The 21,061-nt window shown below is 40.8% G+C and overlaps 3 protein-coding genes and 1 long non-coding RNA gene across 8 annotated transcripts; 1 reads left to right on the top strand and 3 right to left on the bottom strand.

Moving 5' to 3' along the window:
- The first annotated feature begins 214 nt into the window (after positions 1-214).
- LOC120684630 (cytochrome P450 716A1-like) lies at positions 215-3,864 on the top strand. Of its 3 annotated transcripts, none has more exons than XM_039966508.1 (5): positions 215-741; positions 1,287-1,728; positions 1,843-2,030; positions 2,117-2,455; positions 3,538-3,864. In XM_039966508.1, the coding sequence occupies exons 1-5, from the start codon at positions 253-255 to the stop codon at positions 3,697-3,699; spliced, it is 1,620 nt and encodes a 539-aa protein (XP_039822442.1). In that variant the 5' UTR covers positions 215-252; the 3' UTR covers positions 3,700-3,864. The 3 variants fall into 3 exon arrangements, 2 of the variants coding, with proteins under 2 accessions (XP_039822442.1, XP_039822444.1); XM_039966510.1 differs by lacking the exon at positions 3,538-3,864 and adding an exon at positions 2,665-2,958 and having other exon boundaries at positions 217-741; XR_005679390.1 differs by lacking the exon at positions 3,538-3,864 and adding an exon at positions 2,665-2,958 and having other exon boundaries at positions 219-741; positions 2,117-2,561.
- Positions 3,865-4,160: 296 nt separating this feature from the next.
- LOC120684632 (dehydrogenase/reductase SDR family member 7-like) lies at positions 4,161-9,566 on the bottom strand. Of its 3 annotated transcripts, none has more exons than XM_039966511.1 (13): positions 9,457-9,562; positions 8,954-9,117; positions 8,758-8,813; positions 8,606-8,639; positions 7,913-8,011; positions 7,665-7,813; positions 7,452-7,490; positions 7,291-7,383; positions 7,110-7,208; positions 6,860-6,961; positions 6,268-6,351; positions 5,214-5,279; positions 4,161-4,571 (listed from the first exon to the last, which is right to left on the bottom strand). In XM_039966511.1, the coding sequence occupies exons 2-13, from the start codon at positions 9,030-9,032 to the stop codon at positions 4,485-4,487; spliced, it is 987 nt and encodes a 328-aa protein (XP_039822445.1). In that variant the 5' UTR covers positions 9,033-9,117; positions 9,457-9,562; the 3' UTR covers positions 4,161-4,484. The 3 variants fall into 3 exon arrangements, with proteins under 3 accessions (XP_039822445.1, XP_039822446.1, XP_039822447.1); XM_039966512.1 differs by having other exon boundaries at positions 8,954-9,096; positions 9,475-9,518; XM_039966513.1 differs by lacking the exon at positions 7,291-7,383 and having other exon boundaries at positions 9,457-9,566.
- A 2,350-nt stretch (positions 9,567-11,916) lies between these two features.
- Positions 11,917-13,912, bottom strand: LOC120684532. The gene is made up of 2 exons (XR_005679338.1): positions 13,197-13,912; positions 11,917-12,111 (listed from the first exon to the last, which is right to left on the bottom strand). It is a non-coding gene; the product is annotated as an uncharacterized LOC120684532 (long non-coding RNA).
- A 953-nt stretch (positions 13,913-14,865) lies between these two features.
- Positions 14,866-15,402, bottom strand: LOC120684892 (circumsporozoite protein-like). The gene has a single exon (XM_039966758.1). It carries the CDS (start codon positions 15,400-15,402, stop codon positions 14,866-14,868), a length of 537 nt encoding a protein of 178 aa, XP_039822692.1.
- Between the last annotated feature and the right edge of the window lie 5,659 nt (positions 15,403-21,061).

The raw sequence follows: 21,061 nt of genomic DNA, 5'->3' as shown, positions 1-21,061 counted from the left end.
CATCAACCACTTCTTCTGATTCTGTGAAGTGATTCTCAATCTTAATTTAAAGAGTTTATGCTAGAGAATCAAATAGAATCACTTTCAACCACAAAATCATTTCTATCAGAAAATCAGCTCCTATAGAGAATCAGAATTAGATGTAACACCTGTATATATAACCGAGTATTGTGTACCGTAAAACACATCCCCACCCACCCGTAATTCACGTTCCTATATATACACTAGCCTGCACCCACATTCATATCCATAATGGCTTTCCTCGTGCTCTTTGCTGCACTACTCGCCTTGTTCCTTCACCGGCTCACCAAAAAACACAGGTCTTACTCAACCTACAACCTCCCTCCCGGTGATTTCGGCATCCCAGTCGTCGGCCAAACCTTCTCCCTCATCCGCTCTCTACGCAGCAACACTGATGACCAATGGTTCAGAGCTAGAGTAAAGAAATATGGTCCGGTGTCCAAGATGTCAGTGCTTGGCTCACCGACGGTGTTGCTTGCTGGTCCGGCGGCCAACCATTTCATCTTCACTAACGAGAGCCTTGCCCTAACGCAAACGCGTGCCCTGCACGCTCTCCTCGGGCGATCCATACTTACGCTCAGCGGCGATGAGCTGAAGCAAGTGCGCAGCGCTGTGCAGGGATACCTGAGGCCCGAGATGGTGAGGAGGTACGTGGGGAAGATGGACCACGAGGTCAGGAGGCAAATCAAGCTCTACTGGGTTTGTCACAACACTGTCACCGTAAGGACAGATCGACGCTTACTTATTTTTCTTATTTATGAATTCTATGTATCAATTCGTGGGTCTTGTTTGGTTCTCATTTTAATTAGGATTTGTAGAATGAAGTTTGACCGCTAATTATGGTGTCAAACAAAGCCAGTTTATAAAACCAACACCAGAACCCTACCGTATCTAATGAGGCTTTTGACCGCATGATTAGAGGATGGTCACTGTAGCATCACTATAGCTAATCATCAATTAATTATCATCATTAGATTCATCGCAAAAAGTTACACCCATCCCTGAAAAGGTTTTACAAATAGACTTCATTTAATACTCCATGCATACAAGATTCTTTTATAGAATAGAAGGAAACAAACAATGCCATGATATCAAATTTGTTTAATACTTGAAAGTGCACGGCAACTAAATTCAACACTTCAAAGGTGTTTGTAAGCAACTAAGGTTGGCTGTGTGTGGTCGCAGAGACTGAAGACAATTTCTTTTTCTGAAAAAAAATATAAGCAACTAAGGTTGATGTGTGTTCATTTTTCCTGACCCTGTAGATCCTGCCGCTTGCAAGACGTCTTACACTTGGGGTCATCTGTTCGATTGTCTTCAGCCATGAAGCAGCCGCCATAGTAGAAGCCCTTGCTGCTGACTTCCAGTTTCTAGGTGACGCAATCCTTTCATTTCCAGCAAACATTCCCTTCACCAGGTTCGGCAAGGGCATGGAGTCCAGTGCCAAGATCCGGAAAGCCATCACCAGGATTGCCCGGCAGAGGGAAGACTCACTACTGCAGGAAGGACATGCTTCTTCAAGTACTGACTTTATCACCCACATGCTCATTCTACGCAACCAGGGTGCGCATTCCCTCACACTGGAGGACATTGTTGACAACGTGATGGGCATTATCATCGGTGCACATGGTACCACGTCTGCTCTTATCACCTTCATGATCCGCTACCTCGGAAATGAGCCAGATGTCCTTGCCAAAATCACTGAAGGTGAGTGTTAGTGTTGAGCTGCTCAGTGCCTCCAGTTTTTAGTCTACTCTGTCTAGCACTTTCAATGACAACAGAGCATAATATACATACCAACATATCATGTACCTGGTGCAGAGCAAGATGAGATAGCAGATAATAAAGGAACAGAGGATGCTCTAACATGGGAACATGTTTCGAGGATGAAGTACACGTGGAAGGCAGCAATGGAGACGCTCCGAATAGTTCCTCCAGTCTTCGGGAGTTTCCGGACTGCTACCAAGGATATCAAATATCAGGGATATGACATCCCTAAAGGCTGGAAAGTGTGTTTTTAAATGCACATGTTTCATCAACTCAATCTTTCTTTAGTCAAAATCCATTAACATGCTTTTGTCTCATAACCTGATAGGTCTTTGCAGCACAAAGCATTACACATTTGGATTCCAGGTTCTTCAATGAGCCCACCAAGTTTGATCCATCTCGGTTTGATAAGCGATCATCGATCACACCCTATACCTTCTTACCATTCGGTGGAGGACCAAGAATGTGCCCGGGAACTGAGTTTTCAAGGGTGGAAACAATGGTGGCCATGCACTATCTTGTGACACAGTTCAGGTGGAAGTTGTGCTACAAAGATGAAACTTACATGAAGGATCCAAAGCCAACGCCTGTTTTTGGACTTCCAGTAGAATTGGAGTTGAGAAGACCCCCTTCAACTGCTGATGCTTCGAGTGCTATGTCCATTCAGGTTAATATATAACAGCTTGTTTGACTGTGGCCAAACCTGGTCAATCATAGTGCCTTATACCGACTGACCATCCATCGAAGTTACGGGCTTCTAGTGCAGTGGATCGGTACTGCTTGCTGTGTAGCTGAAAGTTTGAAACACATCCTTCAGATGGAACACCAATGGAATTGTTGACACTATTTTTTGGCACGTGTCAATCTGATGGGCAGGTAGCCGACAAGGAGTGGATCGACGCTGAAGCAAGGAAGAATGGAAAATTGGCTCGTGGATCGGAAAGGCATCGTAGCTAATGGAGATAAGATGGAGCTGGCTTGTTACATCAACAAGTTATCTTAGGGTTTAGTTTGTTTTAGAAAGATTGATTTCTTAAGAGTTAAATTGTAATCTCGTTGTCATCGACTAGGAGTTTTAGGCTAGGCTATAAATAGCAGAACTACGGGTCTTGTAAACTTGATCAACCACATCCAACACAAACCTTTACATTACCTTGCATTTATCTTTCATGTCGGCAATTTCACCAAAACCCTAGTTGCAGTACGAGATCTTCTTAGGAAGCAGGGCTGCATCGGCTTCAACCTCTAGTTTGCTAGTAAGTTCTGAGTCGAGTCGTGTAGATAGGCCAAGGTTGACGGCGCATCGCTTCTTCCTCAGTCTATAACGCTCAAGTTATCGAATACATTAGATTTTAGTTTTGTGGCGCATCGCTCTTACCAAGATTTAATTTATTCCCAATTTATCGGTAAAAGTTATTAACTTGTTAGATTAATCTGCTTAGTCTAGCTTGTTTTAGCTTTTATCACAAGTTATCGGTAACTACTTAAATCTTGCTAGGTTTATTCATTTAATCTAGGCTTGTTTTAAGTTTCTACCACAAGTTATACAGTTTAGATCTGCTTTTATTTGTGATCCAATCACAGTAGCCGATTAGATCCAGATCCAAGTGTTGCTTCCAGGCTGTGTTGCTTTAGACACATCTTGCTTCCTTAAATCGATTGTCTGATAGCTGATTGTTGACGTCATTGATATCGGCTGGCTAGCTGATAGCCCTAGAATTTAATGTTTATCCTCCTTGTCAATTGCAGATCAAATTGACTGGCACACCAGCACACGTTCGGCACGATAGATTGAAGCAGATCTCCCCGGCCCTAGCGTACGTGGCGCGCAGCCGATCGGTGGATATTTGCGTCAACAGGAATCACACCCTAAGGAGTTACGCAAAGAGAAGAGGTTGTGTGGTATCCTAACAATGACTTAAATTCCTGAACTTGCTCGTTAATTTCTAATATAGGCATCTGCAGAACCTATGTTGTGATTGTATTGTACGTAATAAGTCTGCAAGTAGCATTGTTTTAAAATGATCTGAACTTATTCCCAGCTTTGTTGCAGTAAAAAAACTTCTTTCCCATTAAGTATTGCATACCTTTATATTCTTATCTATCTCTGTAACAGTCTGAATGATTGTCTCTTAAGGTTTAGCAGGTTTTGATCCTTATCGTTTCCGGCCGGGCACACTGCGTTCGGCTGGTCTCCAGCCCCTACAGTATCTCTCTCACATTACTCCAGCTCCAGCCTCCAGCCACCAGCCAGTTAACAGTATTGTCACTTACCCAACAATGTTCTTTGTGGATCAAGTAGAGGGCAGAGCACAAACAAAAGTTTGAGACTACTGCAACTAGTCGTGAACTCGTGATACAACGAACATAGATTCAAGGAAAACCCTGTCTGGTCAGTGTATTGCAATCATCTTGATGTGGTGTTCTTGAATGGATGCTGAAAATCGAAGTGACATTACCGGCGCTGATTTACCCTGTGCTTGATTTCAAAGAAAATGCCGGTTCAACATGTTTCAACTTTAACCATACCTCACTGTGTCATAACACTTAACACATGAGTCCATTTTTCAACTAAACCCGTCTATAGATGCTCTGTTCCTTTTCAGTTTAACCTTTTTTGTATATAAGCATACAAGTGACTCGTGGAGCTTGGAGTGTTGAAATATCCCTGGTAGCAGAAGTGACGGGCAACTTGGTCATGCTGACTTCTTGCCGCCAAAAATGAGATTCCAACTATAGGTGTTGCCTTTCTTTGCAGCTGCGTCCAGCCGTTTTGCACCAACCTGGACAAATAGGATAATCAATGAAATACATATAGTAGCAATGATATGCATGAATGCTTCTTTGAATCCTAAGAATGAGATACAGAGCATGTTTATGCTACCCTGCTGTCAGTTGTCACTACTGCCAACAAAGTAAACAATTCAGCAGTACAGATCAGAGTGGAATTCATGTTAGGCATTTTTTGAACAACATAGTTAAGAGAGTACGACAGCTTGTTCCTAGTATCTGGAGCTGTCTTCTAGTTTTGATTATACTCTTAGGCCTTTGACAACTGATCTTTGCAATTGTATATAGGAGACGGTGCTTTCCATATTAAGGTTCCTGCCTCCTAGATACAACACTGTCATTAATTTGTTTCTAGCATGATACTCTGCAAGTAACAGAATCCCAACACTTTCCGAAGTATTTTGATTGTAAATGTGCTCCTACTGTTTGGATGTAACAAAACAATTCAAGAAACATATATAATGCGATTGGCTAAAGATAAAATTCCACCACAGGATTCCTGTTTTCAAAGTTTCTCTGATCTGTTTTGTAATTGTGATCAAGCCTATGCACGAGTAAGAGCAGTCAAAGGAAGAAAATAACAGACAGCATCATTCACTTAGCTAAGCATGGCAAACAATATAAAATGGTAATACCTTGTCCATAAGCCAGTAACCAATCGTTGGCATGTATTGCACCAAGTACATAACAGTCAGCACAGGCTGCAAGCAATCCACAAACTTCTGTATTAAAATTATGACTGAATAACAGACTCCGTGACATAAAGTAAAAAGATGATATGATATATGCACTCTATTGTAGCAATTGTATGCAATGCCAGTGTTTGAGCAGATCTAATAAAAAGGATTTCTAGAATAAGGGTTGAAAACCATGCCCAGAGACTATTGGTAGGATCCGGAGGGCGAAATACTAGTTGGTTTTCTGGTAATATCCAATTTCTAGTGCACAATGTTTTGGTATCTTAATTAGGCGTAACGAAATTGATGAGATTGCTATAAACTTTTACTACCTCCGTCCTAGAATATAGCTAGTTTTAGACTTTCTCCAAGTCAAACCTTTTAAACTTTGACCGTAGATGGTAAAAAAACATAAATATTGACAACATAAAAGTGATATTAGTTTATTCGTATGAAACCAACTATCAAAACATCTAACCTTATCTATTCAGAAGTAATTAGCTTTGGAGATATTATTAGTTAAAGATGAAAATGTTTGACTTTGACCAAGTCAAAAAGTTATTATAGTTTGGGACGGAGGAAGTAGTTTAAAAAGGGGTTTGGGCGATGAACCAAACCAGGGTTAAAGACAGAGACTGAGCTGATTATTACATTTTTCAGTTAACCCTGGGTTGTTTCGAAGGGAATACTAATTGCAGTCTAATTATGCAATAGATCTTGCCACGAAATTATACTGAAGTATAATGGATTTCACTGTTGTGTGATTAAATTACAGAGGCCATCAGGCCAATGTGTAACTAGTTGCACAACACATTTGTTGGTGTCAATTTAATTGTTTAAAAATGTGTGCATAAATTTGCAATTTCATAAATGGATAAAACATAGAACACACTATGTAAATACATATGACATTGGGAGCACAGTTATACACAGAATATGAAAAGATTTAAAAAAATAAAGACTTCAAGCTATGCAACTGCAATGCAAACAATCCTGTTCAGAATGAATATACCTGATATGATATCCATGCTTCTTTAAGCCCATGAGTTGCTGCAATGATCGTCAGTTCAACACATCTTTCCACCGAAACACGTCTCTGCAGTGAGGAAGACATTGATGAGTAAAATGAACTGGTTTGCAAATTTTAAGTTTTAACTGCGGGGCCAGCAGATGGTTCCAAGATGTTAAGACCTGAGCAGATTGTGTTGTCAAAGGTAGCACAAAAACATTGGGCACTAATGCTTCTATTTGGATACAAAACAAATAATAGTGCAGTTAATTGCATGGAAAACTCAAGAATATTTTCTTATCGACCAAAGGCACGCGGCCCAGTTTTAATAAAAGCTTAACAAGCAATTACACTCAGTTAAAGTTTGCTGGGGATGCCAGCAGAATTACATAGGGGCCTTCATCGCTCCCAGCACATATAACAAACCAGGGGACTATCAGCTAACTGGAGCCACAAACAATTAACTCTAGCACTATGTCTTCAATAGTCAAGGAATACAAGTACTACTAGCTGAGCAGGTGAATTTTCTATGCTTACTTTAATGGTCAACCCTTTTTGTTATCTGCATGATTAAATAAGTGGAACCAGTGCTAACCTCAGAAGAATGACTTTGTACCGAAGATGCTGCTGCAGAAGATTGTGGTGTTTCAATTGGTCCAGGGCATACAACAGTGATCTTAATGCCTTTTGTACACAACTGCAACATATAACAAACATGGCATAGCAACAGGGAAAAAGAGTTTTTGATGAATACTTTTCATATTTGTCTAGCTCTAATTCACTAAAATTAGCATGCTGATACAATTTAAAATGACAGCGCCAGCTACTATGCCAAATTTTGGTACCTCAGAACGCAGAGAGGCGAAGTATCCATTGAGAGCATGTTTGGATGCAGAATAAATGGCCTGACCAGGAGCAGGAACCTTTCCAGCCGCACTGCTCATCTGTAGATGGTTAAGCCATAGCAATAGCCAAAGTGAAACAGCAATAATCACAAATTCCTTTTGACAGTTGGTTTTTACTTACCACAACAAAATGACCCATCCCTCTATCCAGCATATAAGGTGCAAGAAGGCGTGTTAGAGTAATAGTTCCGATGACATTGACATTAATAGTAGCCTGTCTAGCAAGACATATAATGTTAGGTTGCAGATAAAGACATGGAGAACAAAACAGTGTAGATGTACCTTGAGACCTTCCTCACTTTCTTCCAGTGCCCCCCGTTTCTGCAATTTGATTGGAAATTAATGCATTTAGGAAGCAGACTGATTATAGTTACTAGATTAAAAGGAGGGATACCTAGCAGATAATATAAATGGAAAACTAGTAAACCTAAAACTACGTGATCTTTATAGGGAAAGGGAATTGACACAGTAAAATAAAATAAGGGTGATATTTACAGGACGTTCAAAGGCAGCATTATGGATCATATAGTCAACGCCTGCATTAGAAAAGAGTGATTCTGCCGCATGTACAACTTGTTTCAGAGATTTTTCACCAGCTGATAAATCCATGGGTAACACTTCAACTCTGCTATCTGGATTCTTGCCTTTGAAAAGTACATGAAACATCATTCAGATCTTTCAGATTACCACATCCCCTCTAAAGGAAAAATTTATGCAGCATCAGAAATAGTTTCCATACTTACTGAGAATGTTTTGTTTTACTCTCTCAAGCTCGTCCTTGTTACGAGCAGATAGTATCAGCTTTGCTCCTAAGTTTGCAAATTGCATTGCAAGGACCTCCCCTGAAATCACAAAAGAAAAAAATTATAGCTTGCTTATGGTGAAATACTATGCTAAAACTGCTAACAGAAAAAGGCACATCAATCATGAAAGCAGACATGTTAACTCTTCAAAACTGACAGTAGAAACCTTCTCAGTATCACAGATGGTTTAGGCATAAAATCTTCAGAATAACATTTGTCAATGAACTAACAAAGGTATAAGGTTCCAACATTTCCACTGGAACAAAACTACAACGATATTTTACTCACCTCATCAACTGCTTACAGACAAGCATCAACGCATAGCTAAACTTCCACAATTAATCAAAAAGACAGCTCAGCTTATCAAATTTGTCTAATTTAACACAAAAATGTTAGTTGATATAGCAATAGAATTGCAAAATAGGGATTTATCATTATATTTCCTTAAAAGACACACCTTTGCAGTTGGAAAATCTACCAAAATCATTAGCGGGACACTTTGCTAAGTGAAGTAAGCACCACCAACTCTTACAACAAAAACCAAAGCCCGTGATTCCGCGTAGAAGTCACACCAACAACTCTGCGTTACTAAAAAAAATGACCAAATTAAAGAGCTGAAGAGTCAAAACTCACCAATCCCGCGGCTCGCTCCAGTAATCCACACGACCTGCAGGGCAGCCAAGAAACCGAAAGCAAAACAACGGCATCAATATCCAGAGCAAATCCGACGAGATCGAGCATACCCGCGCCACGCAGATCAGCTGGACCCTCCAAGAACAACTCACCTTGCCGTCCACCCTCTCCCGCCGCGGCGGGCCGCGCGACACGAGCGTCAAGTCCCCTGCAGAGCCATCCAACAACAAGGGGGATCAGGGCCCCCGACCCAACAGGGGCGAAAAGAAAAATCAGATGGACACAGTAACACGAATCGTCGGGAGGAAGGGCGGCTCGGGGACAGGGAACCGAAGCGGGTGTTCGTACCATCGACGACGGTGGCGAACATGAAGAGGAGGAAGGCGGCGGCGCCGGCGAGAAGGGCGAAGAGGATGAGGAGGAGCATTTTCTTGGCCGCCGATTCTCTTGGGTTCTGCTGAGGTTCACGGGATCGAGGGGCGCGGGGCTGGCGTGCTTTTGTGGGCTGATGACTATGGCGTGTTTAGAAACAGGGACTTCAAAAAAGTCCTAGGGACTTTTTAGTATTTAGAAGTATTAAATAAATATTAATTATAAAACTAACTGCAGAACCCTGGGGCTAAACTGCGAGACGAATCTAATGAGGTATCTAATCTATGATTAGCGAATGGTTACTGTAGCATCACTGTAGCCAATCATCGATTAATTAGGCTCATTAGATTCGTCTCGCGAAAAAGCACTTAGCTGTCAAAAAAACATTTATAAACAGATTTTATTTAATACTATAAAATAGTAAAATTCCTTTTGATGTGATAGGGACTTTTCAAAAAAGTCCCGGAACCAAACAAGCCCTATGAGTGGATGGGTGGAGAATTTCACGCTGATGATTTGCCCGTGCGGGTGTCACTTGGACCGCAGGCTGCTTGCTGCCAGATATCCAGTCGGGCAATGCAATGTTTCTGCTCAAGTACTCTTTTTTAACTTCCCCGACGGACGCACTGACAATCGTATGATTCGAGGGTGACCGGATCTCAAGATTTCAAAATCGTCGGTAGGACATGAGATCTGAGATTAAATCCAGTCTTGGTTGTAAGAACCGTCCAAATTGTACTTGTTTTAAGCAAATCTTCAGTCACTACTATTAAAATGGAGGCTAACACATATCCAAAAATAAGCATATATACCGCCATACAATTTGTACGTCACCATAAAAGTTTTAGAGCAAATCTTACATGACACAGCGTTTAACATTAAGGATTACAAAATCATAATATAAGGAGATTTAAATCTATAAATAAAATTATTAATCCAAATATTAATCACAAATGATATTAAGAGAACATAAATTTAACTTTAACATTTTAGATATATTCTCTCAAAAGTCTAGGTACACGGTAGAAAACTAACAAAAGCATCTTTGCTCACGGACGCTATCGTGGCTACTTTGGTTTGTGCTATGCTAGGGAATAGTAACACTTTGACCACTATTTACAGTGTCAAATAAAGCCAGTTTATAAAACTAACTTCGGAACCCCGAAGAATTTAATGAGGCCTTTGACCGCACGATTAGAGGATTATTACTGTAGCATCACTGTAACTAATCATTGATTAATTACCGTCATTAATTTCGTCGCGAAAAGTTACACCCATCCATGAAAATGTTTTGCAAATTGACTTCATTTAGTACACCATGCATGCGAGATTCTCTCACAGAATAGAATAGTGGAACCAAACATAGTCAATATATACTCCTCGCTCGCACAAAGATCGGCAGGATAGAAGTGATAGAAACAAGTCCGGCTCATTTGCAACTTGAGTTAAAAGCAACATAAAATAGAATAGATCGAAAAAGCATTACGAAACGTAATGATATACAAAATAAATTAGTATCTTGAACAAAATTAGAAGCACAAATTTAAAAATATAATAATTTCAAATAATAACTTGTGGATAGAATTTTGAGGGGAAAAATTAATGAAACAAAACTAAAAACATATAACAATATTTTTAGAAAAGTAACAAAAAGTGTGAAACAAAGATTTGGAACAAAACGGTTGAAAAAAATTTAGGAAAAAAATTTGGAAATAAAAAAATCAAAAATTTTCGGGACTTGTAGATTAGAAGAATAGGTTATAAGCAAAAAAAAAAAAGTTTGCCGGCAAAAACATTGGAAAAAATAGGGCAAGGGTTATAGGAAAAACTTGAAAACAAAAGTATGGAGGAAAAATCAGAAAAAAAAACTTAAAGCAAAACCTAAAATGTTCTAGAGAAAACTTGTGTAAAAAAGAAATAAAAGAAAATAAAATGCCGCACCCGCTTAAGGAAACCATCGCTCACACTCGAGACCCCATCCATCCTGGTTCTGTGATCGCGTAGGGAGCTCGCTGTAGCCAACATCACCTTTTGATATTATCCGCATGCGAATATAATTTGGAAAAATAAATATTTATATTTTATATATGTATATTCATCTGTTTTCATCCGTACTAACAGGGCCCGCTCAGGGCCCATGTAGAAGAGGCCACCATCGGGGCCCATGAAACAAAGGAGTCCAACAATCTATATATATAAATTAGAGTAAAATACACCGTGGACACCTAAACTAGCAGTGCTGTATCAAATAGGTCCATAAACTCTAAGTTTATGGACCTATTTGACACAGCGCTGCAAGTTCAAGTGTCCACGGTGCATTTTACTCTATAAAATATGTCTTTTAGAACTTCAATCATCACATCCTTTGCTTCGGAGTTGACTGAGATATCGGAAAAACAGTGGCGATGCGACTTGCGTCTTTGGAGACCGTTGTAGATGTCGGCGTCGATGGAATCCAAGCAGCTAAAACTAAATTGACAAATTAGACAAATGATCGCCGGCCGCCGACCACCAGACATTTGTTACGTGCAATGCATGCGCATGTGCTCTCGTACTCAACCTGATTTTCTTTCTGGCACTTGGAGTAGATGGCCACCTTCATTTTGAATTCATTTCATTAATTATTTATTTAGCATGCTAGATCCTCAATTCATAAACTTTGAACTAATTTTATTTTGATGCTCTTTTAATGCTTACTATTGATATTTTAAAAAAATTAAATATGTATTATTAGTATTACTATCTTTTTCTCTATTTCCTATATTATAAATAAAAATATTTAGTCTAAAGAGTCTATAATTACTGGTTCGCTTGGGATCTCAAAATCGTAGAGCTGGCCCTGCCTAGTAGGCATGATTCTGGCAGGTTTTAGCAAATGCACCTTCCACCTCATGGGTTGGACTTGGTGTGTTAGGGCTTGTGATTTTTTTTTGAGAAAGACATCATAAATGTGCCTCATATTTTATTCATATCAAGGAAAACAACTGGTAGCACAAAAGCAGGTCAGTCTGATAAAAGATATAACGAAAATAAAATTACATTGAAGATTTCTCTGGTTGTCTTTTTCATCGGATTGTTTGCCGTCCACCGGAACTTGAAAAGTACACTGAAAAGACAGTAAAGGAAAGGGACACCTGCAAATATCATCGCCACACAAGGCTTTGAAAACCACAAAAACCACTCGCTACTTACAATAAGATCTAGCAACCGCTGAAAGAACATCGGTTGTGATGATAAGAAAATAAAAAACTAAACTGCTAGCTACTATTTCCTCCGTCCTGAAATATTAGGTATTCCAACATTCTTGGAGAGTAAAAAATTTTCGAGTTTGACTCATTCATACAATAAAGTAATAATATTTATGATATCAAATATGTACCATTAGATTCTTCATTAAATATATTTTTATAATATATATGTTTGGTGCCATAAATTTTTATAATTATCTCTAAAAAATTTGGTCAAATTTGAAATTTTTTTGCTCTCCAAGAATATTGAAACACCTTATATTTCAGAACAGAGGTAGAAAATGGACTGGGCTTTGCTTAGGGAAAAGAGAGCAGACAGCCCTTTTCAAAAAGTGCCAGACTGGACTGGGCTTGAAATCAAAATCGAAATGGGCCACAGCCCTTTTCCATCTCAGCTGCAGTGCACAAAGTCTATCTATGGTCCCCATAGTAGAATAAACAAATAGCACAAGAATCACTTGTGCAAGGAATAACAAAGTATTAAATAACTCCTTTTCCTCTTAGGATTTTTCTAATTGTCACCCGGGCGATTTTTTAGGAAGTGACTATATGTTATGTTATGTAGGAATTAGGAATTAGTGATGAATTCTGTAGGTAAGTAATTAACTAGATTAATGACATCATACGATAGTTACAATTTATGAAAGGGTCATCCCAAAGGAGCATGTCGATTGGGCACTTGTCTGTTGGTGTTGTATATAAACAACAACAATCAATAAAAACACATATTTTCACTTTCATTTTTAATACCTTATCATGCACTTTGATTCTACCCTTAGCACTTCGACATCATGAAGTGGCGGGACAATGGAACTCGACGAGTAGCCGAGAATTCTCGACGGGAAGAAACAGAGACACAATGGCCTCTGTACCATTACGGCAAGAGCATCAGAAACTACGTCATCAGGCTTCAACGAGTAAGAATGGACTCTGTTATCTTCATTTCTATGCAACACAGAGGAGGAACGTACCGCTGTTCTTCAGGACGACGGCACCCACCCTCTTGGCCGCCATCAGCGGATAGAGCGCACCAGGATGGCGACACCACCATTGGTGCCGCATCTTCCGACAACCACGCCATCAGATGGGGCTCTCCTCCCACATCTGACCGGCCGACGGCCGGCGCATGGAGGCAGCGGCGGCCCATCGGGCAAATGACGCACGTCGGCGGTGCTCCACGCAGGGGCCCTCTTTCGGCCGGTGGTGGCCGGCGACCGGCCCTTGGCTGGCACATGGGGGCGGGCGCAGACGGCATGCAAGGGAGGAGAAAAGAAGGCGGTGCTGCAGTGCCGGAGATGGCACATCGGCGCCGGCTCTTCGCGGAGCCGCACGACTCCGGCGGCGGCGCCGGCGGCGCTCAGCACCGGCGTGGGCGGCACATGGGCCGGCGGTGGGGTGCCCAAGGGGCGGCGACGGTACGCGGCATGGCCGGCGGTGGCGCTCCCAGGGGGCAACCGCGGCAGGCGGCCGAGCGACGGCGGTGGCAGGCTGCGTGCGGCGCACATCTACGATGGCAGCGCAGCCGGCGAACCGTGGCGACGGTAGTGGCCCCGGCGATTGGTGCCTCCCTGCCGCGGCCTGGTGACCGCGACCACGCGGCACTGCTGGTCCGTGCCGGGCGGCCTGCTGCCCTGCTTCCGGCGGCCAGCCGGCCAGGTCCTTATCCGAGAAGCCAAGCGACGGTCGACGGGTCACACGGGACGAACAGGGAAACCGTCCTCGTGACGGTTGTTTCCACGGGGAAACTGAATGGATAATATTATGCAATTTTGCAGAAAAAATCAATTTAGGGGGGTGTTTAGTTTCCAATTTTTTTTAAAAGTACCCATCACATCGAATCTTCGGACACATTAATAAAGTATTAAATATAGTTGAAAAAATAACTAATTACATAGTCTAACTGATTAGCACGAGTTAAATCTTTTAAGTCCAATTAGTCCATAATTAGATATTATTTGTCAAGTAACAACGAAATGTGCTACAGTACCGAAACCCAAACTTATTCATCAACTAAACACACCCTTAATCTTTGTGATTTTCATGATAGCCCAAATGGATTCCAAATATATTTCTGTTTTATACATTAGCCCTCAGATACAATATATTTGCATTTAAATAGAGGGACGCTATTTAACACGCTGTGTGTTAAATAGCTATTCAACGCACCAGCAGCCAGGACTAATCCCGTCCAAGCGGAGCAACCTCCCTGACCGGAAAATTTGCCCGCAACCGGAAAATCACCTCCCGTCCAAGCGGGAGCAACCTCCCTGGCCGGAAAATTTGCCTGCAACAGGAAAATCGCCTACTGCTTGATATATAAGCGGAAAAGTCTACAATGTATCCTATCTGGTATCTGCAACCCGAAAATGAAACATCACCAGACCGGAAAAGCAATCTCCAGGACCGGAAAAACTTCAGAACTCAGTTCGTGGCTAGAAAAACCATACAAGCAGGATTAGAGCATCTCCAAGAGCTTTTGTATACTTAATGAGTTAGCAAAAAAAAAGAAGAAAAAAAATCATCAAAACTTGAATCCAACAGACTTTGTATCTTGCTCTACTAGCTATCTTGTTTTGTATTTCTTCCCCTTCGCTGGGAAAAAAAGAAGACCTGTTCCGCTCTCCATCCTTCCATGGCCCGCTACCCCATGCACATCTTGTTCCCTCCCGCACCACCCCGGCCGTCGAGCGCCGCCTCGGAGTAGCACCCCGCCCATCTTTGGCCGCCGGCGAGAGCTGCCCCGGGCCGCCCCCGAGTACCACCCCCGCCATCCTTGTGCGCCGGCGAGAGCCAACCCCGCAGGCCGCCGTCGAGCGCCGGCCCGCCACCGCCGGCCCGGGCCGCCCCAAGCGCAGCCACCGCTGTCCCAGGCAGTAAGCGAGCGCCGCCCCCAGCTCTGCTGTCTTGGGCCGCCGCCGAGCTCCTGCGCGCCAGTTGCCGAGGTTGTGCTCCTGCACGTAGGAGACGAGCACGAGGTCCTCCTCTGGCGTCCACAGCCCCGTCTTCACCCCGGTCTTCTCGCAGCACGGCGGCCTCCCCATGCCTCCTTCCCCACCCCTCGCTCCCTCCTTCCTCAGCAGCCGCCGAAGCGCCGTCGAGCGCCGGCCTCACCGTCCCGGCCGCCGCGCACGGCCTGGGGGCCCTTGCCGAGCTGGCCGCCGTGCAGGCGAGGCCCATCGGGAGCGAGAGGAGAGGTGGGGAAGAGGATAAGAAGATGAGTATGACGTGTGGGGTCCATAGGTACAGTAACATATGGAGAGTGCAGTTTTAAAGAGTCTATTGGTTTACCCACGCTGTAGGAAGTCTTTTATCTTTTTACAAAGCTCGTAAAACTTTAAATTTAGCTAATATTATAAAAGAGCTCTTGGAGATGCTCTTATCTCACTGCTTTGACGGGAAAAACATCATCCAGTACAAGACAAGAAATGTACACTAGAGATTACTAGCAAACGAAAAATAAGAAGAGCAGGACCGGAAACACACTAATCCATTATCTCAGGATAAAAAAATGAGAACTTATGACTTCATTATTCCATTTGATCATATTACAAATCATCTAACTCCTGCGTGCATATTGACATCCAGAACCCCTGTCCTTCTGCCTCTATTACGCAGCTCCTTCACTTCCTGATCTTACAGAAACGATACTTGCCAATAAAAGCTTTTCAGATTGAACATATTGCAAATCAGCTAAGCAGCTGTTGGTGAACATGAACATCTTCACATTGCCGGCAGCAGCCGCGACGATGCCGGATGGGCGCACCTTCAAACTAAATAAGTACAAACAAAGCTGTTCAACAAGAATTAATATCTTACCTTGCAACAAGAAACATAACTTGTTGTCATCATACTTGTAATCTTGAAATAAGAATTTAAGGTGCATTAATTCCAGGTTCTGTCCATGAACCACATGTGTGAGAATTAAGTAATCACAAATTCACAAGGGGTTACTGTGCATGCATCACTTGAGAGCAATCCTTAAATCCATAGGACTTTCCAGTTCGTAAGATATTTGAATTTAGGGGACAAATAAAAGTTTGTTGGCTGTGTAATTGCCAATGGAAAAAAAGGAAATTTCTAGAGCTTAAACCAACAACTTTGGCTTTCAAACCACAAGGAAACTGAAATCTGTATGAATTGGGACTGCTCCCAATCATTCTTACAATGCAGTTTCTTATAAAAAAAATACATTGCAGAGGATCGATCACTTCATTGATATGAAGAAAAAAAATCTAAAAGAAACAACACATGTACGGTAGGCTGAAAGCATGGGATTTGCGTACCCCTGCCAGAGATTTAACAGTTGGAATTGCTTCTCGTCCGAAGGCAGTTGGCGTGGATGCCGATCGCGGCTCTCCTGCAGCGCCAACGCCGATCCCTCCATCAACGGTGCTGCCACTCCGCATCTACGAACAGATGACGATGAGTGGAGCGATGGAGACCGGGAATGCAACAATCTGGCGAATCATGACCAAAGGATGAGACAGAGTGGAGGGAGGAGTCGCTCCGGCCCAAATCGGATCGCATCTAACCTTCTTTCTCAGATGTGCCGCGTGCGCCAGCTCGATCTCACTCCTTCCTTGAGGTTGTCGCCGACAGCTGTGCAGGGGAGGTGTCCAAGGGAAGGGAGGGACCCGTGTCGTCGGTCGAGGTTGTTCTAGTTCATGCGTTCCTCGCCGACGGAGAGTGCAGCCTCCTGGAGCATCGTCGGGGAAGAAGAGGAGAGAAGAAAAAAAATTCTATAGATGAAATGGGCAGCAATGAAACCGCACTCCCCACGTCTCTCATATTGGTCCCACAAGCCCACGATCGTGTTTAAATTTTCAGTCTGTGGTACAAAATTTCCGGTCACCTAGACCTATTTCCGGTCTAAACCTTTTAATTTTCCGGTTGCGGGATGGATGACCATGACTAAACTTAATTTTCCGGTCACGTAGACTTATTTCCGGTTTGAATCTCTTAATTTTCCGGTTGCGGGATGGATGCTAGATGGGCTTGAGTTTGTACGTGAATCAATGTGTTTCGATGGCACAGAAGCGCGGAAGGCTGGTCAGCGTGTTAAATAACTTATTCAGCACTTTGGGTGTTAAATAGGATATATATATAAATATTATTATATTATATATCCTCTAAATGCTTGATTTAGAATTTCGATCTAAATAAATTACGATGCAAATTATTTACCTATTGTAAATAGATAATTTTTGAGATGCACTAAATCTCATAAATTGCATCATGATATTTATATTGCAGTTGATATACCATGTTAATGTTTAGACATATTTTCTGTGTCTGATTTTCTGTTTAGTAATGAACTCTGATCAGTATGGTAGAGTTTTTACTCCTGTACATAGTTTGTTTCTAAGATAAGAAAATTGTTCATGTCTAAATATACATAGTTTGTCTGTTTTGTTTGGCAATTTTTTTAGTTGTAACAAAATCAAAAAATTTTAATTAATTGATAGTTAATTAAGATTGGATTAGATATACTAGGGCTCATATGAGCCTAATCTGAGAAGGCTAACACAGTAAGTGGATTTTTTTCCTTTAATCTTACGGAATTTTGCATAAATTATGCCACCATCCAACTATAGCACTTTGTGCTTTGTTGTTGCTATGTAATATTGTCATTGTAATATATTTTATGGTTAGATTATATAATATTACAATGCCATCTCGATTCTATTATATTTTTGGAATATGTGGTGCACCCAACTGCCCTTTCCACTACACATACATATTACATTTGTGACTTCAATAACTATTTTTGGGTTATGTTGGTGCACCCAAACCCCCTATTTTGCACCAATATATATGTCATATTTGTAATTTTATAATAGAATTGGGGTATGTTGGTGCACCCAAAACACATTTTTGCACCACATACAAGTTAAATTTGCTAGTAACTTAGTTGCAATTTAACTAAGACACGAATATCATTAAAGATTATTCATCTTTAATGGATTAAAAATTTGTAATATAGATATTTTGATTAATTAACACAAGGTAATAGAGTCTATGGCAAAGGTTGCGCTTAATTCCTTATAAATTATTCTGTCCTGAGACCGTGCCATAGCAGTGATCTAATCACCTGTTACTGAGAGGTTTACATCTTGTTTCTTTGAAACTTGATGATTACCTATGATGTGTTTTTAATCAAAATAAAGGTTTTGGATTGCTCTTTGTCATCATATTGTTTTATTGTTACATAAGGTAGTAGAGTCCTAAGCAAAGACTGCGTTTAATTTCTTGTGAATTATTTTGCCCAGAGACCATGCTTAGGCAGCAATTTACATTGCCTACTATAAAAATCTACTCTATGTTTCTAACATAGAGATTACTTGTCTTGTGTATCGACAAAATTATGATAATTTGTTGTATGGTCTACACATTTATGTGGTTACCTACAATGATCCAAAACTATGATGAGATATACAATTGTAAAATATTGCATTTGATATTACAACATCACCATAGTGATTTTGAGTTTACGTTATGTGTAAATTCACTAAATCAATGGTTTGCCACATGTTGTGGACATTGACTTCAGAGGAGTCTGTTGAACTCGCTCTCGATGGCATCAATATCCCACATAGACCATGACATTAATATTGGTTTTATCCCATAAACTAATAAGAGAGTTTAATGACCCTTAATTGCGGTTATTTATTATAGATCATAGAAAATGTGCCTTACTATTATTAAGGCACTACATCCATAAAGATTATCGATAAGAATATCTTATTGAAGAAATTGGTCTATATCAAATGGTAAGGGGTAAAACGGGAGCTAAGACATAAGATTGGAAATGTTTTCAATTTTAAATTTCAAGCTCTCTAGGAAGTTTTTGCTAGATCTTCTAAGATCTCATAACAATGACTCCCATTTCTATCATAAGAGAACTTAAATTCAAGGACAACAAGCTCATCAAATATAATTCGAATGACTTGCTTTGAGATTTGGAATAATCTCATCGAGCCATTGATATTATTTAGTATTGTTCATCGAAATATGTTGTAACACTTGTTGTCAATGCATAAGTATTGTGAGTATCATATTGATTGATTTGATACTCGACAATATTTATGGATTTCTATATATTTGACAAGGATTTCATTAATTTCTTATCATATATAGATAGTATGGGAATCATTCCAATGTCGAATGATATATGCCTAGTGGACATTTGTACCACAAACTCTATAATCACGGAAGCAAAATATTTCTGGTTCTTATGATAAGAAGAGGGAATAATTTTGTTCATCGCTGATGCGATGCATTGATAGTTTGGTCAATTCTGCCACTATCAATGGTGACAGGCTGGCTGCTATATACTAGTTGACAAAAAAAAAAGTGAAAACCTTTAGACCCTCCACAGTGTATGGCCTAAGTGATGCCCAAATAGGAGAGAGGGAGTTTGAGTATCACTTCACACACTGTGGCTAGTGATGCCACATCTAGCCGATGCTTCAAAAATTTGGAGCGATGCACGTTCTTGCATCGATGCCAGCTTCTTTAACAATAATAAAAATACTGTAGCAACACAGGGGAACGAGGGGTTTCTGCATCCTTGCGCGAAGGAAACGGCCTGGGCAATTGTTTTTTCCTTCCGTGGGCCCTCCTTTTACAGGTAGCGTCGGTGCCCACATTTTAACACACTGCGGCTTGGGAGGAGTGATTCCAAATTTTGATGGTGGGGCCCAATTTTTTTGGGCACCACTAGCACACTGCAGAGGGCCTTATAAACCCATGCAAAGTGAGGTCATGAAGAAATTAATAGCAATTCTTTTGGTCATAATTTTTGCACAATATGGATACGGTAAGTACCATAGGGAAACGGATTTTAAGACCCTCTTATCTTAAAATTAGATTGACTATCTTAAATTCCTTGATCATATTCAAAAGAGTATGTATGGGTCCGATACAAAGATTGTATGGACAGTTCTAGCATTTTATGGTTGTAAAGATACAACTGTTGGGTGATCTAAACTGTGGAAGAACCACACTTAGCCATACATTTAGTAGATAATGCCTCTTGTTATGAGAATTATCCCTAACACTATTGAGCTTTTGTACCTACAATAACGATTGTTTGGTTTAACAAAAGTAAAGAATAAATTGGAATCTAGAAGTATGACATTAAGTCATAGCAGGACCATTATTAGTAAATTGCTATTGCCAACTTCATGTTGGAGTCAGGTAGACTTACACACTCCTGACTTATGATTAACTGCATATCCCCCATATGCATATAGTACGTGGAAATACATGAAGATTTCCTATTTGCATAAAATTGAGTTACGTTGTATACGTACCACTCTCACCACCGCAGCATACATTGATGGGTTCACACGGAAAATTGGGGATTAATCTAAGATTTCAATCTCCGTTGATTATTCAATATTTAGATCTCTTAGAGAGGATCTATTTTCAACCCGTATGCTGGTATTATATAAATGAGCTTTTCTAGGCATTAGGGGGAGATTATTAGTACCATATAAAATGCCCGAAAAATATTTGAATGCATAAAGCATTTCAAGCTCAGGATCACGTACTAAATTAACCGAACTTTGAGATTTGCATAGTATTGCAAATAATCTGCCACATGCATTTATTAATCATTAATCAAATGCAAGTATGTGCTAGAAACTCCTAATTGTAAATAAGAGGGGGAGAAGTATGACAATAAAGCAAGATTATTCATGCTAGCAATAAAAGACTTTCCTTCTAAAGTAGTAAAGGCAACTCAACCTTTGGTTGAAAGACACCTAGCAGACATTTTATGTTTTGTGGATATTTATAATTCACAACCCAGCTCATTGGTGCACCAAAATAC

Source organism: Panicum virgatum, chromosome 8N (genome assembly GCF_016808335.1).
Source record: "Panicum virgatum strain AP13 chromosome 8N, P.virgatum_v5, whole genome shotgun sequence".
NCBI classification, from domain to species: Eukaryota; Viridiplantae; Streptophyta; class Magnoliopsida; order Poales; family Poaceae; genus Panicum; species Panicum virgatum.
The sequence above is the reverse complement of the archived record's forward strand: the minus strand, read 5'-3'. Positions and strand labels throughout refer to the sequence as shown.

What these genes read in the sequence shown, in the direction of transcription:
- LOC120684630 (XM_039966508.1), top strand. Translation starts at nt 253, where the DNA reads ATGGCTTTCCTCGTGCTCTTTGCTGCACTACTCGCCTTGTTCCTTCAC. An exon ending in TTTGTCACAACACTGTCACC is followed by an intron (nt 742 to 1,286) that starts GTAAGGACAGAT and finishes CTGACCCTGTAG; the next exon opens with ATCCTGCCGCTTGCAAGACG. An exon ending in CCTTGCCAAAATCACTGAAG is followed by an intron (nt 1,729 to 1,842) that starts GTGAGTGTTAGT and finishes TACCTGGTGCAG; the next exon opens with AGCAAGATGAGATAGCAGAT.
- LOC120684632 (XM_039966511.1), bottom strand. Translation starts at nt 9,032, where the DNA reads ATGCTCCTCCTCATCCTCTTCGCCCTTCTCGCCGGCGCCGCCGCCTTC. An exon ending in AGTAAAACAAAACATTCTCA is followed by an intron (nt 7,814 to 7,912) that starts GTAAGTATGGAA and finishes TACTTTTCAAAG; the next exon opens with GCAAGAATCCAGATAGCAGA. An exon ending in TCGCCTCTCTGCGTTCTGAG is followed by an intron (nt 6,962 to 7,109) that starts GTACCAAAATTT and finishes TATATGTTGCAG; the next exon opens with TTGTGTACAAAAGGCATTAA.
- LOC120684892 (XM_039966758.1), bottom strand. Translation starts at nt 15,402, where the DNA reads ATGGGCCTCGCCTGCACGGCGGCCAGCTCGGCAAGGGCCCCCAGGCCG.